This window comes from Aythya marila (assembly GCF_965140915.1).
Source record: "Aythya marila genome assembly, chromosome: 16".
Classification (NCBI taxonomy): Eukaryota; Metazoa; Chordata; class Aves; order Anseriformes; family Anatidae; genus Aythya; species Aythya marila.
In genome coordinates, this window is record NC_139057.1 from 15016525 (window position 1) to 15032612 (window position 16088).

The 16088-nt window shown below is 35.9% G+C and overlaps 1 protein-coding gene across 7 annotated transcripts in view; it reads left to right on the plus strand.

The window, feature by feature from the left end:
• NCOA3 (nuclear receptor coactivator 3) overlaps positions 1-16088 on the plus strand; it is a gene marked incomplete at its 3' end in the record, with an annotated part of 83413 nt that overhangs the window by 47053 nt on the left and 20272 nt on the right. For all 7 annotated transcript variants that reach the window (XM_082773483.1, XM_082773481.1, XM_082773477.1 and 4 more), the window contains 3 exons: positions 9185-9260; positions 14039-14146; positions 14814-14986. In XM_082773483.1, coding sequence (XP_082629609.1) covers positions 14058-14146; positions 14814-14986 — 262 coding nt within the window. In that variant the 5' untranslated portion in view covers positions 9185-9260; positions 14039-14057. The remainder of the gene's footprint in view (positions 1-9184; positions 9261-14038; positions 14147-14813; positions 14987-16088) is intronic.

The window sequence follows — 16088 nt, forward strand, 5'->3', positions numbered from 1 at the left end:
GACTTCCAGGGATGGTGACTCCACCACTTCCCTGGGCAGCCTGTTCCAATGTCTAACAACCCTTTCAGTAAAGAAGTTCTTCCTAACATCCAACCTAAAACTCCCCTGGCTCAACTTAAGCCCATTCCCCCTCATCCTGTCACCAGGCACATGGGAGAACAGGCCAACCCCCACCTCGCTACAGCCTCCCTTGAGGTACCTATAGAGAGCGATAAGGTCGCCCCTGAGCCTCCTTTTCTCCAGGCTGAACAAGCCCAGCTCCCTCAGCCGCTCCTCGTAGGACTTGTTCTCCAGGCCCCTCACCAGCTTCGTCGCCCTTCTCTGCACCCGCTCGAGCACCTCCATGTCCTTCTTGTAGCGAGGGGCCCAAAACTGAACACAGTACTCGAGGTGCGGCCTCACCAGAGCCGAGTACAGGGGGACGATCACCTCCCTAGCCCTGCTGGTCACACTGTTTCTGATACAAGCCAGGATGCCGTTGGCCTTCTTGGCCACCTGAGCACACTGCTGGCTCATATTCAGCCGACTATCCACCATCACTCCCAGGTCCTTCTCTGCCTGGCAGCTCTCCAACCATTCCTCTCCCAGCCTGTAGCTCTGCTTGGGGTTATTGTGCCCCAGGTGCAGGACCCGGCACTTGGCCTTTCAGTTAAGAGCACCCAAAAGGGAAAAATTTCACGGATACATCACGATCTCTAGTTGTTTTACAGGATGCCGTGATTAGTCTAAGCATGTTAGCGAAGTTCTTTAAGCCGTTTCTTGTTATTGTGTTTTTTCTTTTCTTTTCTTTTTTTTTTTTTTTTTTTCTGTTGTTGTGTTGTAACAGCAGAATGCTATGCCTTCAAATGTTTGTGCCCTTGAAAGTGCTGTGTATTTCAGCTGTCTGCAAATTCGTGATAGCAGCCTGTGCAATTTATGACATGCTTTTCTTAAGGGGATAATCAGTGCTTCTGTCCAGTGCTAGAGGCTTGGTAGTGTGGGGTGCCGTGCTTTGTACAACAGCCTTTGAACGTTTAGCAAGAGGGAAAGAAATTCCTGTGAGCATGTTTTGGGTGGCATGTTATGTCAGCTCATCTGCTGCAGACCCAGAGCACCACTGGCAAGGCTTGTTTCTCTCCATTAAATTGTGCATTACTCTGCTGCTAACATCAAGGTCTGTCTTTGAAGCACTGTAAAGAATAGAACCGAAAGAGTTCATTAAGCATTTTATTGTTTTCTAGGTGTCAGTGCAATGAACGTCTTAAGAGACAGGAGTTTTTCCAAGGTTAATATCAGAGACTAATTCATTAATTGTGTAACAAATTGCATTCTTATATATTAAAAACAAAATCCTAGGATGTTGTCTTGACACTAAAATAAAAGATTCTTGAAGCTGCACCACCGGCTGCATACTTTGTAGACCTAATGTTGTGTCATTCGTAAACATGCAAGGCAGACATCTTAGGGTTTTCTTTTCAGTAGTCAAAATCAAAGAGGGTCTTTCAGTTGATGGCTAGGATGTTCCATTACATTTTGAAGTTGACCTGATGCGTTTAATGCTCAGGAATTTTCACGTCAGAGGTCTTTATGCTGAGGATAAGAACTTGCCTCACTTGGTCAGTCTGGCTGAAAACGGTTTCTTTCATAGAATCCACCCAACAAAAGGGGAGGTCTATCAGAAGTTTACAGTATCTCCCAGGAGACTGTATACAAATATAGAAACAATTATAGTTTACTGTTCCCCAGTACTTCCACAAAAGCAGAGTATGACAGAGCTGTATAGAAATCCTCACAGGCACCAGGACTGTCCTTTTCAGGGATTTGCAGTTTCCAGCTGCAGATGTTCTGTGCCTCTTAATAGTGGGAGATTATTCAAGCACTGGGAAAATGGCAGATGAAGTTAGCAGGCTGATATGCCAAATGAATGGCGAGGTGATTAATGACTGTGCTGTTTAAGGCAATCGAGCACCAACAAGATCACATTGGATCTCCCCAAATAAAGTATCCTAGAATAGAACTGGGGAAACAAAGGTATGATTAAAGCTTTTAGATAATTGCAAAAATTCTAGCTTGCTCATAGCTTCTGAGAGGCTTGCTTTTTAAATAAGGAGATATAAAAGGAATAATTAGGTTTTATTTTCCACCTTTGCAATTGTAATTAAAAATATTTTTACCTCTGCAACTTCACACTTGAACATGTTTACTTCTTCAGATAAGAAGGTATCTTAACAGCCAATCTCCATGCCAACTGATTTGATGAATACTCTCAATTCACATGCAAGAGTCAAAGACTAAATTGTAAATGCCAGGGATGAACAAACATTACTAATAATAGCTGTAGAAAATGCAACATATTCATCTGTTCTGAATGCTTTTATGAACATTACTTGCAGGGAAGTTCAAAAGCTGGCATTAAGCTTGGCATCTACTTGACAGAGATCACAAGTCAGAAACTGATAGTGTGGACAGTTAGTTTTTGATCCTGTCAAAACCAGTCAGTTTGTCTGTTTGTCTGAAGGTTTTTTGGTGTTAGTAGAGATTTTCATCCAAATTTTATTTTGCAGCTGCAAAGTGACTTCTGTCTCTAAATTTCAGTTTCCAGTGGACAAGATTTTACAAGGAAATTGCTGCTATTTTGCCTAGTTTTTAATTGCTCCTTTGGAAAATTCTGACTTTGGATTGTTCTCATTCTAAACATCTTTTACATAAACTGTGGTTTCTGGAAAATGAGTAAGATTCTGCCATGAAAAGAGTTCGATTCAATTATAGCAATGCCATAGCACTAAGTGAGTTAATGCCATTTATAATACTGTACTTGTGTTTAAATTGTCTCCAGAATCCAGAAAGCAGTCTGCTTCTTGAGATTCTGGTAAAGTAAAATGCAGAACAGAAAAATTGCTTGCATATAATACATAAAAATGCATTTGAATCCAGTCAGAGTCTCAGGAAGGAGAATCAACTTGCTGACTACATGTTCAGAGCTTCAGGAAAGGGAATTGGACTTGCTGATGTCTTGAGGAAAGACCATGTGTATTTAGTGAAACAAGCTTGGTTGAGTTGATTACACTTCCTGTTTTCACCAAGAACTTGAGAAGTACACTCTGTTTTTGAAGTGTCACAGTGTATACCTCCCAGAAAATGCTAACCATTGCTACTGAAAACTTGCAGGTTGAGTTCTAGTTCTAGTGAAACTATGTTTGGGAAATTGCTTGCTTTCTTTTAAGGGAAAACTAATTTCTTAGTCATTATTACATTAAGGTAAGTGGTTGTGCATCTTTTTCAGCTCATGCAGGAAAATATCTTTGTCACCCTATTATCTTACAGGAGCTACTGTAGTTTGTAAGAAGAAAAAAATGTAGTAATCGGCTAATTTACCTGAGCTTTAATTGGTGTAATAGTGATAGTAAGGATTTGGTTTTTCTCTCTAAGTATATTAATAAAAATGTTTTGCCAAGAATGCATGGTTAAATAAAATTGGACTGCTGTATATGACTTTCAGTGTTTCAAGAATAAGAACAAAAGCATTGGCTAAGCTGTGAAAACTAGGTTTTGTCAGTAGATTGTCTCTAGCCTTGAGTTCTGAAAGATTTGCAAAGTTTTTGCTTCAGTTTATAAAAAGAAATTGAGATCAAATGCACTATTTTTTTTCCTAGTAAACTCAAATTGTATTTTAATGGTTTTATTCAATACTATTCAATATTTAAGTGCCTCATCATTTTGCAGTTCTGTCTAGAAATCAGAAAGATGTATTGGTCCATATTAAAATAATGAAAAAATATTAGTAAAAAAGCATGTTTTGCATTTTTTAAATAACAAGGTTGGTTAGATGTTTCAATAGAAGAGAGATGGTTCATATATTAAGAAAAAATACATGCACACACACACAAAGAGAACAAAAACCTGGAATCGACATCAATTTTCCCCTCCCTCCCAAGTACCCATGAGGCCTATGCTCTGAACAGCTTTGTCTCCTGAGAATTTCGAGGGTTTTTTTCAGCTTATGTTCTAGGTCCTATTTTATGATACAGCAATGCAAAGTAAGCGTGTATATAAGGCTTAAATACTATATGGGTGGCCAAATTTTTCTGGAGTATAGAAAGATACTTCTGAACTCTTCAGAATTTAATTTCAGTTAGGCAGAGAAAGATAGAGTATTAATTAAAATTCTTTCTCTAATGTGGAGTGCTTTACCTTTTTTAAAATTTGATATATTAAGCTCATGAGAGGAAGAAAAATAATGAACTTTCTATCCTGTTTAGATCCAGTTTTAGATAGCTGTATCAAAGCAAATATCTCACCCTTGTAGACTTTGTCAGTCTTTACTACTACTACTCCCACTGAAGTCACATATTGGTGAGGCATGAAAGAAGCTTTCGTCAGGTGAGTTAATGTATTCACGTGAAAACATAAAAAGTTAGAGGTGGTTAAAAATAAATTATGTTTTCAGATTTATATGGTCCAACTCATATCTTCATGTTCTAAAGCTCTTAATGTCTATTCCCAATTTACAGAGATTTTGTAGCTTGGATTAGTAATCCTAATTTAAATAATTTAGGATCTTATACTTCCCTTTTAACAAATTATGTGAATTAATTCAAATTTAATTCATAATTTAGATGACATCATAATATGTAGACGTGTTATATGCCTTAAATTCGTCTTAGTAACCTGTGGATTATATCATGTCTCATGGCATGGAGTCACTTTTGAATTAAGTCTGTGTAAATCTGGAAAGTGACTCTCCCTTGGTATTCTCTTGTGAGCTCTGGCAATGGCAATTTGTCCTGTAAATGGAGAACTTCATTAAAATTCTTCTCTCTCTCTCTCTCTCTTTTTTTTTTTTTTTTTTTTTTTTTAGGATTTTACTGCTGTTATCAGAGAATAGCACACTGGTCACAGCACAAGCTCTTTCCATAGCACCCACTATTTTGGCAAGAATGATGGGGAAGAAGTGTTTAAGTGTTTTCCACTTCTAGAATGTCAGTATAAAACTCAAGCAGACCATATATATTTCAGTCAGCCAATGACTTGCCTGAGTTTCTTCTGTTGTGTCTGGATGTACAGAAAAGAATGGTGGTGGTGTGGTTTCTTGCTAGTTATGTAGTTACCACGTCTCATTATAGTAGCCCATATATCACATCCTGTCTCTTTGGTGGTATTTTTGCTCAGGATTCTTTCTTTAGATATATCTATAGCATTTTTTATTTTTAATGTTAACTAAGTCTTCCAGATACAAGTTGGTAAGGACTTACCTATGTTAAAAATATTCTAAACCTGAGATACCAGCAGCTCTATCGACAGCCCAAACAACAACATACAGTACACGGGCTTGGACATTAGTTGAGATGAAAGGCTCCTTTCAGCATCTTTCGGTCTCCTGTTGCCAGTGTCATGCAAGTAGATGGTGTGGCTGCATCATGTCCAACTGCCTGTTACTTAAAAGAGCTATATCCCAATGAGAACAGCTTGCTAAGTGTAAGTTCAATACCTGTTTGCAGCTGGGTTATGAGGACAACATTTGTTCCGACTGCAGAGTGTGGCTCACATGTCACAGGTGAGCTGCTTTAACCACTTTAGCACAGTGCTGAAGCTGACAGGTGAGACGTTATGCTACAGAATACCTGGCAAATGGTCAAGGCAGAGGGATAAAGACTAGCCTTTTTTTGTGACAGTGAGTTCACTGGGACCCCTGTTTTTTTTCCGTTTTGTTATGACAAGATCTGAAATCTATTGTAGTGGCTAGCAAACACGGACATATAGGAAACAAATTAACAAGTAATGACATTCCAAAAATAGAGCACGCACATTATTTATCAGAGGAATATGAGAAGTACCAGGAGTGTGTTCCACCTCTGCCCATCCTTTAACTGAAAGTGCCCTGTCATTTTAATATATGCAAAGAGAACAAGGCTCAAGTTAATTGTCATGTCTTGAAAAAAAAGGCAAAGTGCATAGTGCATACTAAACGCAGCAGGGAAATTGGTAAATGAAACCTGACAAGGCCTGAAAAATTATAGTCTCCCTAAGATGGAACGTATAATATAAAAAGGATGTGTGCTGAGTTAAGATTGTTTAACATGTTGCAACAAGGTGTGCTTCATTGACTACCAGATTATAGATAGCACTTTTTATTTTTTTAACTGACAGCCCTTATTCAGTGAAGTCTGTGTCTGAGTCAGTTATTTGTTATCTAGAAAACAGAGGCTGAGAGGGTGGGAGAAAAGGGGAGTAGAGAATGATGAAATCCATATGTTTTGGAATAGTGTTTTATTATCAGTTGTTGTACTGAGGAAAGTGCTAGATTTGGATAATGATGTATCAATACAATTAACAAAGTAATTTGCTTTTTCCTCCGTAATGTGGGTGTAGCTGCTTTAGTCTTAAAGTATAGGCGAAAACTTAAAAGATAGGTGAAGCACAAAATAGTTACAGTACACCAAAAGCTCCACATTAACTCTGTACTTCAGTCTCATTATCTGTTTCTGTAGTTAGTTACACTGTGCTGTCGGTTCACAAAGCTGTGGTTAAGGTTCAGTGGTATTTTTTCCGTCTGCTTCTTTTTCCCCCCAGGAGGTTAAAAAAGATGTTGCTTTAACGTGCTATAGTCCACAGGATAGTGTGTTATATTTGATTTCCTTTTTAAGCAGGCATATGAATTGTCTCTGAAACATTTAAGGAGGACTGAAGATGTAATCCTCTTTAGATCTTTCTAAATGTAGCCATTGTGTTTACCTCATCTGGCACATTTGGCTATGAATGTGTCCTACTGTTGCTAGCTGTGCCACATACAATGATATGGTTTATCACTTGGCCATTCCATCCAAAGTCTAGTGTAATATTTCTGTAACGTTTCTTAAAAATCAGATTGAAAACAACCAATTTTAGACTTAGATTTTTTATCTGTGCTATGTTGAATGCCTAATTTCTACATGGTGTAAACTGAGAATCTCTGTAGCTCATCCTGAAAGTGGGGAAGGCAGCTGAAGGTCAGTATGTCGAACTCATTGACATCAAAATATGCCAAACAATGGCTTTGTTTGAACAGTCTTATTTTGGTTGAACCATTTTTAGTCAGGAAACAGTATGCTCACGTGTGGAAAGTGGTACCAGTGTGGGGAGAGCTGATGGAGAAGCAACTGCACAGCCCCAAATGCCAGGCACTGTAGAGTAGCACTGGCTTTGAAACTGGCAATCGCTTGGTGCACGACTCTGCTTTGGTATAGGCACTCTGGGAACTCAGACTAATTCAGGTGAAGCAGAACAGAAAACAGTGTTGACATAAAATATTCTTTATATTTAAATTGTTATAAAGTTGGCTGTGATCGCATTACTCAGATGAGGAAGTATGGTTTTAGAGTAGGGATAGGGAATACTACTCTAGATGCTCTTTTAAATCCTTTAAGGGCCTTCCTGTGGGATTATTCAGGAGGTTTCTTTGCAGTTAATTTCTTGCAGTACTACTTTTAGAATTCTGATTCCATCATCTCTTTAAACAGCTCAGATTACTTACATCTATAGAAGGAATATTTACATGAGAGGAATAGAGAAGGAATATTCTAAAACTTATTTAAATAGTATTAATATTTTTGTGGGATTTTCAACTTTATGCTTTCTCAAGGTTCTTCTCTTTCCCCTTGCAGTTCCAGTCATACAGAATCCGTTAGGTACTGGTGGGTCTTGATTCTCCTGCACACTTCTTCAAGTGATTTAGCACTATCAGATTCTCCTGCGTAGTTCAGCTTTCCAGTGAGACTCCTGTTTGTAATGTTGAACTACCACCATTCTTGTGCAGGCGTAGGCATCAGTTTATCAAGCTGCTCTAAAAATGTGAGGAAGAAAAAGCTTCACATCGCATTGAGCAGTGAATATAATTTATGCTACCTTTTTCCTTTGTAAACCCCGTGCAGTAGAGATATTAGCAAATAGCCTTTGCTGAGTATAAGACCATCCTAGGAAGCCAGGTGGCAAGCTGTAACTGAGTGCAGTATAGGACTGGTTAGCATTTTTATGGAAACGAGCAGCTGAAGGATTTAATTTTCCATCATGTCCAAACAAATGTTTCTGATACTGCATCTTAGGATTTCTTTTGATTTTTCTTCTTTCTGTGTGCTCTTTTGTTCTGGTTTCCATGATTAGCAGAGGTTGATTTAGCATAAAGTAGTGTTATAGACGTCTTTAATTAGTAGACAATTTACTCTTGATGCTTACTCTTATGTGACCACATTGTCAATCAACCTTCTAATTGGCAATTCCAGTACATACAAATAAAGCTACAATCAGTATTGTCAAAGGGATGGTTAAAACAGCAGATGAATGTGAATGCAATCAGTTGATAGGAAAAGCTTCAGTTTAATCTCTTAAGAAATGAGCTACTTGAATAGAACTCCTTTACCTGCCTGCTGGTTATTACCTATTAAGTAGTCTGGGTAGAAGTATCGATTTTGAAACTCTTGCTTTTGGATAGGACTGTAGTGTGTGCTTACATGTGAATGTCTCATAAATATTTCCCAAGAGCAATTTATTTTTCTAATTAGCTTGAACAGCCTCTGCTTTACATAGTGCTTTAAGCAGTTTTCAGTAAATCAATTCAATCACGCAGCTGTTGTTTGAAACTTTTCCTAAGTTACCGTAATTCTCTGTAGAGACCCAGAATCTCACTAATTAGTACACTTAATCGTACCTTGTATAAAATGCATGATAATATGGATTACTCATTCCTAGAATTTCATAGAAAAACAGGGTAACAGAAAATCAAATGTTTGTAGCTCGGAAAACTGTTTGCTATTCTCATGTAACAGTGCAAAGCACTATGTACAAGCTGAAGCAGAGTGGCTAAGTGCTTAGTTTTGTACTTGCCAATCACAACTTTACAAAATAATTTTTTAATAGATTTTAAAGTTACTAAGATCAAACATCTACTTTTTTTTCCTCCTAAAGGAAAAAAAAATGCATTTAAAATAAACATTTTCAGTTCTTTTAAGAAAGAAAATTATCATACTAGTGGCATTTGTGATGTTGAGATTCAGATTTTTTTTTTTTTAGAATACAGCAAAAATGACAGTTACAGTTAGTACAATTGAGTTATAATCTTTCACATTAAAATATCTGAATAATGAGTGCTTACTTTTTAAAAAGATTATTAATGTTAGATGAAATATTGAAAAGCAAACACTTTTTTCCATGTACAGCCTTTTTTGTTTTTCAGGATGTGACTTAAAATGACTTCTGATTCTGAAGGTCCTATGAAAAATATGCTGTGCTTGAATGTTTGCTAAGGACATGTAAGTTACCCATTTTATACTTGGACTATATGTACCTGAACAGTTATTTCTGTATCATTTTTAAAGCTGCATATTATGCATGTAAGTATATAAGAAGCATGGGGAGAGGGGAAGAGAAGAGGGAAAGAGAGCGAGAGAACCAAAGGCTTACTGCAATACTAACATAACGGGAGTTTCTCGAGTTTGCTTTTGTGTGGACTCCTATCCTTGTAAATGGGAACGTCAGTTGTTTCTGTGGTCAGTCTTGCAACAAAAGAAACTTTGGCTGGTTTGAATAATATTTTGAATCAGAATTTATCACTGGAAAGTTATCATGTTTTTATATATATATATGCTTTTAAGGAAAAAAAAAATATCTTAAGAATGGGGAGCAGCTGAAAAGAATGTCTTTAGTTTTATTTACATAAAGTTAAATTTAATGATTTAGGACTTTCCTTAGCATAAACCAGTTTATTACAGTTTGCATCTTAAGAAGTTTTCTGAATTATGTCTTGGTTTTTAGAAAGGAAGATTGTATTTAATACTTTAAAATTATGTACAATTAAAGAAATTCCAGGCCATCTTAATGATTCACTGAAAAGGACTGGTTTGATTTAATTTTTCATAATTGGCTTATTCTGGGGAATGCTAAGAGCCAGTTTATGCTTTTTCCCTAGTGAACTCTTCAAACAAGAAGTCGGCTCAGACATAAGAGCTTCCAAATGTGCTATATGCCACAAATACATATATTTACTATAGCAAAATGTTGATGGTTTCATGGGACTAAAAAAGTGCTAAAAGAGTGTATGCACTTAATACAATTTTATCTTGTGTGTGTGTGTATGGTCAACTATTTCAACTAAACAAATACAAAACCTAAATCTGAAGTATATAGTTGTCTATGTTTTCTGGCTTCTGATAGGACAAAAGTTTCCCAGTTGCCATAACCTTTTTGGTAAATAGCTCTTTAACCAACTGAGAACACCGGGATAAGAAAGAACATAAGGGAAGTAGCACTTGAAGAAGCAAATGAGCTCACTGAAAGACAACATAGCAGAAATTAATGTTCTAAGTTAGGAGCATTCCAGTTTATGTGAGAGTGAGGGGAGTAAGACCAGGGAAGAAAAGATCACATCAAGCTGGAAACTTTCTGCTTAATGTACTCAGTACTTCTTAATGTGCTTTTGACTTGAATGCTCTCTAATAAATGGCTTTAGGAACTTTCTGAATTTCAAACATCTTATTGTTGACATGCTTACTGTTTTTTGATGGACCAGGACACAATTTTAGAATTTTTTAGCCTGTCTAAATATTGAAACTGGCAGGTTGAAAAGAGACAATCTTCTGAATGCTGATGATTTCTTTAAATTCTGTTGGTTTGTCTTTTGAAATTTGTACATATATTGTTGAAATAGATGGACTGTTAATTACTCGAACTGGTTTTATGTCGTGCAAAACAATAGTGCTTCTTTTTTAACAGTCCATTTGTGATTTTCATTGAAAAATTAATAGACCTAGCATGTGAAAAGTATAAGGCATGTGAAAAGTAGAGACATATGCACCTCATTAAAAGGGAATAAGTGTCTTTTTTCAAGACACTTATTGATGAGCAAAAAGTTATTTGTTATTTTTTGTTTTCTTGATTCCCCATTTTGATGAGTGAGAAAAAACATGGAAAATATAAGATTGTATTGGAAAAGGTAAATCTAGGGGTATTGCAAAAACAATTCTAGGATTTAATATTTTTAAATAGTCATGGAAGTTTGAAACATTTTCTCCAAATGTTGCTGCCTCTGGTTCCAATCCACAGGTGGATATAGGAACATTAGTATACAGTGGTTCATTACTGCTGCAGCTGAAGGAATTAATGTCTTTTTCTTTGAAGACATTAAACCATCTCTTAGAACATCTTTTCTCAAATTTAAGTATAAACTTAAAGTTAGCAAAACAGTTGTCAGATTTTTTATGAAAGTCATTATTGTCACACCTATCTTTCAGTTGTTCTGAGTAAGAATAATAATATATAATGAAAGATTATAATTCCTGTGCTTTGGGTAACTTATACTTATCTAAAGTTTCTTACACTTTCCTTGGTTTATGTAGTAACTGAGCTATTTATTGTGTCAGATTAAGCTAACTTATAAATATCTTTTCATTAAGCAAATAAGAATTTCATTGTGCAACACTTTTCTAAAAATAAATAAATAAATAAAGCTTTCCTTAAGTCAGATTGTGCAATATAAGCAGTAGAGTCTTTCTAGCACCATTTTTATAGCTAGTATTACAGATGCAAGAGCCAGAAATTGTGCTTTTAACTTAGCTCAGAAAATAGGTTTTCGAAGGTGGTTATATTAAACTTATTTTATTTCAATGGTAAAAATGCATTAACTTTTGAAAACTGTTTCAGAGTGGTCTTCTAAACATAATGGGTAGCATAAAAAAATAATGAATCCCTCTGTCCCTCAAATAGATTTATTTTTCAAAAAATTACAGGTTCCTATTCAATAGATAGAGGTAATATGTGGTATCTTTTAACTGGTGATTTGTTTCGTTATTAACTCACTCAATAATGGCTTCTTTTGCTAAGATGTCCTGTAGCAGGAAGATTAGTTTGACTATTAACCATTTGTACTGTAAATCCACGTGTATTGGAAAGCAGCTGCTAGAGTTTCCTTAGCTAAGCAGTTGTTGTAGATGTTATGTACCTTCTCAGGAATACCTCTGGAAAGGTATTCTTAGGGAAAAGAAAAGGCATGGGCAGAGCACTGTGCAGCTCCAGGCTGGAAGAAGTACTGCAAGCTACTTGGGTATAACAGTAGGGAAACGAGCTACACCACTTACCAAGTTTTTCCTTCCTTCTTCAAGCTTCTATTTGTAGGCACTTAATGTTTTTCTTGAATACAAGTGCTGTGATGTGTATCATATTTCTGAGACAAAACATAATAACTTTGTTTTCTATTTAATCCTATGCTGAATTCAATACCTGTCAATACAGGTAGATGCCAAACCAGAAATGGCATTTCCATTCTAAATCACTTAATGCAACCCAAATTATATTCCATTGAAATGCCAAAAATCAAGCTATCCAAGCTCGTTTTTTCCACTATTTAATACAGTTTCAATCTTTCTTCCTCTTAAATAGAATCATTTGCTCTTAGCTTCAGACATACTTGCTGTGCCCACACCCTTCCTGAGCCATCCTTGAATCTTATTATAGCTTAGCTCATCCTCTCTCTCGCCGCAATAGCTCTTCGTGCTGCAGCATCGCACTTTGCCTGGGAATGCAGCTGTGGGAGGGGAGAAGCATCGATCCTGATCCTCGGGTGCGTGTGTCACCCACGGCCTGAGCATGAGCTCCACGGGCATAAGACCCTGTGAGTCTGTTCTGTCCTGAGCCTCCGCTTTGGAGAATCGGCCGCTTTTTGCATGATCGTAGCTTGTTTATATAATTTGGTTTTGAAACTACTTGTTCAGCTGAGCAGCTTTTCATTCAGCTGCTTAATTGAAGAAAACACCATTCATGCTGCCGTTTAGCAATATACTGTCATCTAGCGGTGTAATTGTGTACTTGAAGCAAGGTGGGCTGCTATTTTCCCTGTGTTTAGGAATTTTTACCCTGGAGAAATACCTGATTGAATAACAGTCCTCAGGCTTGCCTTTTGATCTACCCTGTCTTATCCATCCTGGTTTTGTATCAAGGAGTTAGCTGTTACACCAACTTCATATCTGTGCAGTCCTTGCTATAGTTGTGGAGTTAGGCATCTTCTGTAATAGTTTGTTTCAAATGCAAGATTATACTTTACAGTTATTTTTAATTTTCCTGTGATTTACAAAGTATGTTACCCTTCCTGTCCTAGTGCATATCACTTGGAATAAGACTTGGTTATCAATATGACTTTATGTTAAACATTTGCTTAGCTGCAAGGAGGACTCATGCTTTAAATGTATGCCAGTCTACTGAACTGTGCAAATCTGCAAGAGCAATTCAGTGTATCCTCCTCAGTGCAGTCAGCAAACCTCTGTCCTTTCAAGTCTTCAAAGGTTGGTATTGCTGTAGGAAGAATGTCCCCAATTCTCTGTCTGTAGCTGACATAAAATGGTAACAGTATCAACTGCTTCAAGCAACCCCTCTGCTGCTTCACAAAAGTACAGTCTTGTGGGTCTTTCCCTTTCAGTTTGCTCCTCTTAAGTTGTAGTATTTTTTGCCACAAAAAGCAAGAACCAAATTAGTACATCAGAAGCAATGCAAACACCTCTCTTTTTTCTTTAGATGGCTTGTCCTGGAAGCACTTTGTTTACTAGATGTCTTTTCAAGGCTATATTCCATTTTAGTTCCTTTACTGTTTTATTTGTAAAGAAACCAATTTCTTATCAAGTTTTCTAGCGTATATTAAAATACTGAGAATCTTACTGTTTTCAGACAAATTGGAGCTATACAGTCATTCCTGTTCTATGGTGCAAAGCTTTAAACATCTCTGAAAATGGGAAAAATTATTTCAGCATATATAAAATACAGATTACTCATACTAATTTATACTGTGAAATTAAATGCATTTTTTTACATTTAGTCTTGCTGACATTGATGCAAAGTTTTGTAAACCTATATTTTGGTGAAATAGAATAAAAAAATTGTAACCAGATTTATTTTTAACAGTAAAATGGTAGATGGATTTTCAGTTATAAATAAATAGATGAAGACTCAGTTCTATAGATAAAAATAAGTTTTCTGGATAAGTTTTCTACATTTTATACTTTTATTTTGAGAGGTTCATTCACAATTTTTATTTTATTGCTTTTAGTTGCTGATGTGTCGTCAGGATGAGTGGATTAGGAGAAAACTCCTTAGATAGCTTGGCCAATGAGTCAAGGAAGCGCAAGCCATTGCCTTGTGATACTCCAGGTGCAAGGTAGGTGTATAGAGACTACTTTGTTTCTTTTGCTATGTGTTTGTTTGTTTTACTATCTGAAAAGTTTTCATTGCACTTTTGAGTATGTGTTTTTACTAAGCATTGTGTTCAGTTGAAAAATTGTTAGGCCATTTTTTGTTGTGAAGATGCACAGCTTTACTATTATGTGTAGATCTGCCAAAGCTTATGAACTACACTCAGTAGTTAGTCTCTTGCTAAATCTTATTGGAGTGGATGTTTAAGGAGTCACTGTTTGAAGCTGTGATAGCAAGACAAAAGAAGAAAAACTTGTTGCTTCACAGTAATTACAGAGGCAGCATCTTATATTTGGTAATTGATTTGCAGGCCTCATTTCAGATGGTGACTATTTTAAATTTATGACAACAGAATATCACAGAAGGATTTTTTTTGATGAATAACTTCATGCCCTCTTAAGATAAATCGGTACTTAAGATTATTAAAAACAAAACAAACAAAAAAAAAAAGGCAAAAAAAAAACAAACAGCAACATACCAAAACACACGCATACCCCGTTAGATTTGTGTTTGCTAGAAGAATGACTACTACTTAGGTTTAATAGATAGGTGTTACAAGAAGTTCAGTGTGAGCACACAGCCTTTGTGCATGATGGAATGTAAGTATATTTAATAATGTTTTTGATTCCTAGTCTGACCTGCAGTGGTGAGAAGCGTCGGCGTGAGCAGGAAAGCAAATACATTGAAGAACTGGCTGAACTGATATCTGCTAATCTGAGTGACATTGATAATTTCAATGTCAAACCAGACAAATGTGCTATTTTAAAAGAAACCGTGAGACAGATTCGACAGATAAAAGAGCAAGGTACAGTTCCCTGCTAAGCCAAACAAACAATTTCATTTTCTTGTGATTCCTTTTTCAAAGGGAAAGACTAAGTAGTATAATACATATATTTTTAAATAGGTATATGCAAAAAAAAAAAAAAAAAAAAAAAAAAGAAATTCATAGTGATGGAATATATATGTATTCCATATATATATATATATTTATATATATATATTTCACATGACTATATATATACATATTAATATATATATTTTAAATGACTAGCCTACCAAGTGTCGACAATACATATTTCCTTTGAACAGTAGATTCTTGTTTCAAATCAAGTGAGCTATGTTGTGTATTTTGCCTGTCTTGCTAATTTACCACAATTTTGAATACGTTAAAACAATTCTAAAAAGATGTCTTGACATCTGTTTTAAGATATTTCTAATGCAATTGCATTTACTCTTATATAATAATTGTTTCATTATACAGCTTAGTATGCGATACCACAGAACAAAGTTTACTGTTTGTTTTCTGTAATTCTCCTGCCTGATGTGGATGCCCATTGCACCTTTGCCTGCAACCAAATTTCTCATTTAGGATATTTTGATCCTTAAAATATAATTTTATTCATATATATACATATACATACGGACAGATTTGTGTGCTCGCAAACACATATATTAACACTACCAAAGACTGTTCATAGAACAGTTGTGATAGCATTTGAGGACTGTGACCAGTGATGATGAGATAATCAAAATAAAATCATAAAGATGTGCCAAAAAGTCTGTTTAATGGACATTGAAAGATTCATCAAGCAGTCATCAGACATATGATCCTGGAAGCAGCAGAAGAAATACTGTTCACAAAATAGAGTGGTGGTTGCTTTGATCCACCTTTTAACTGTGAAGTCAATTTTTGTGAGCAAAGGGTTTGATATTATGTAGCCATGACATTTATTCTGGTCATAAGCAATGAGCACTATTTGAGACCTCCTCTCTCATTAGCGGTTTTTTTAGTGTTGTTTTTTTTTTTTTTTTTTAATTATTATTTATTTATTTACTTCTCAGAATCTGGCTAGTAATATTAAAAATATAGTTTCATATGAAATGTTGCTTTATGGAAACATCTGATT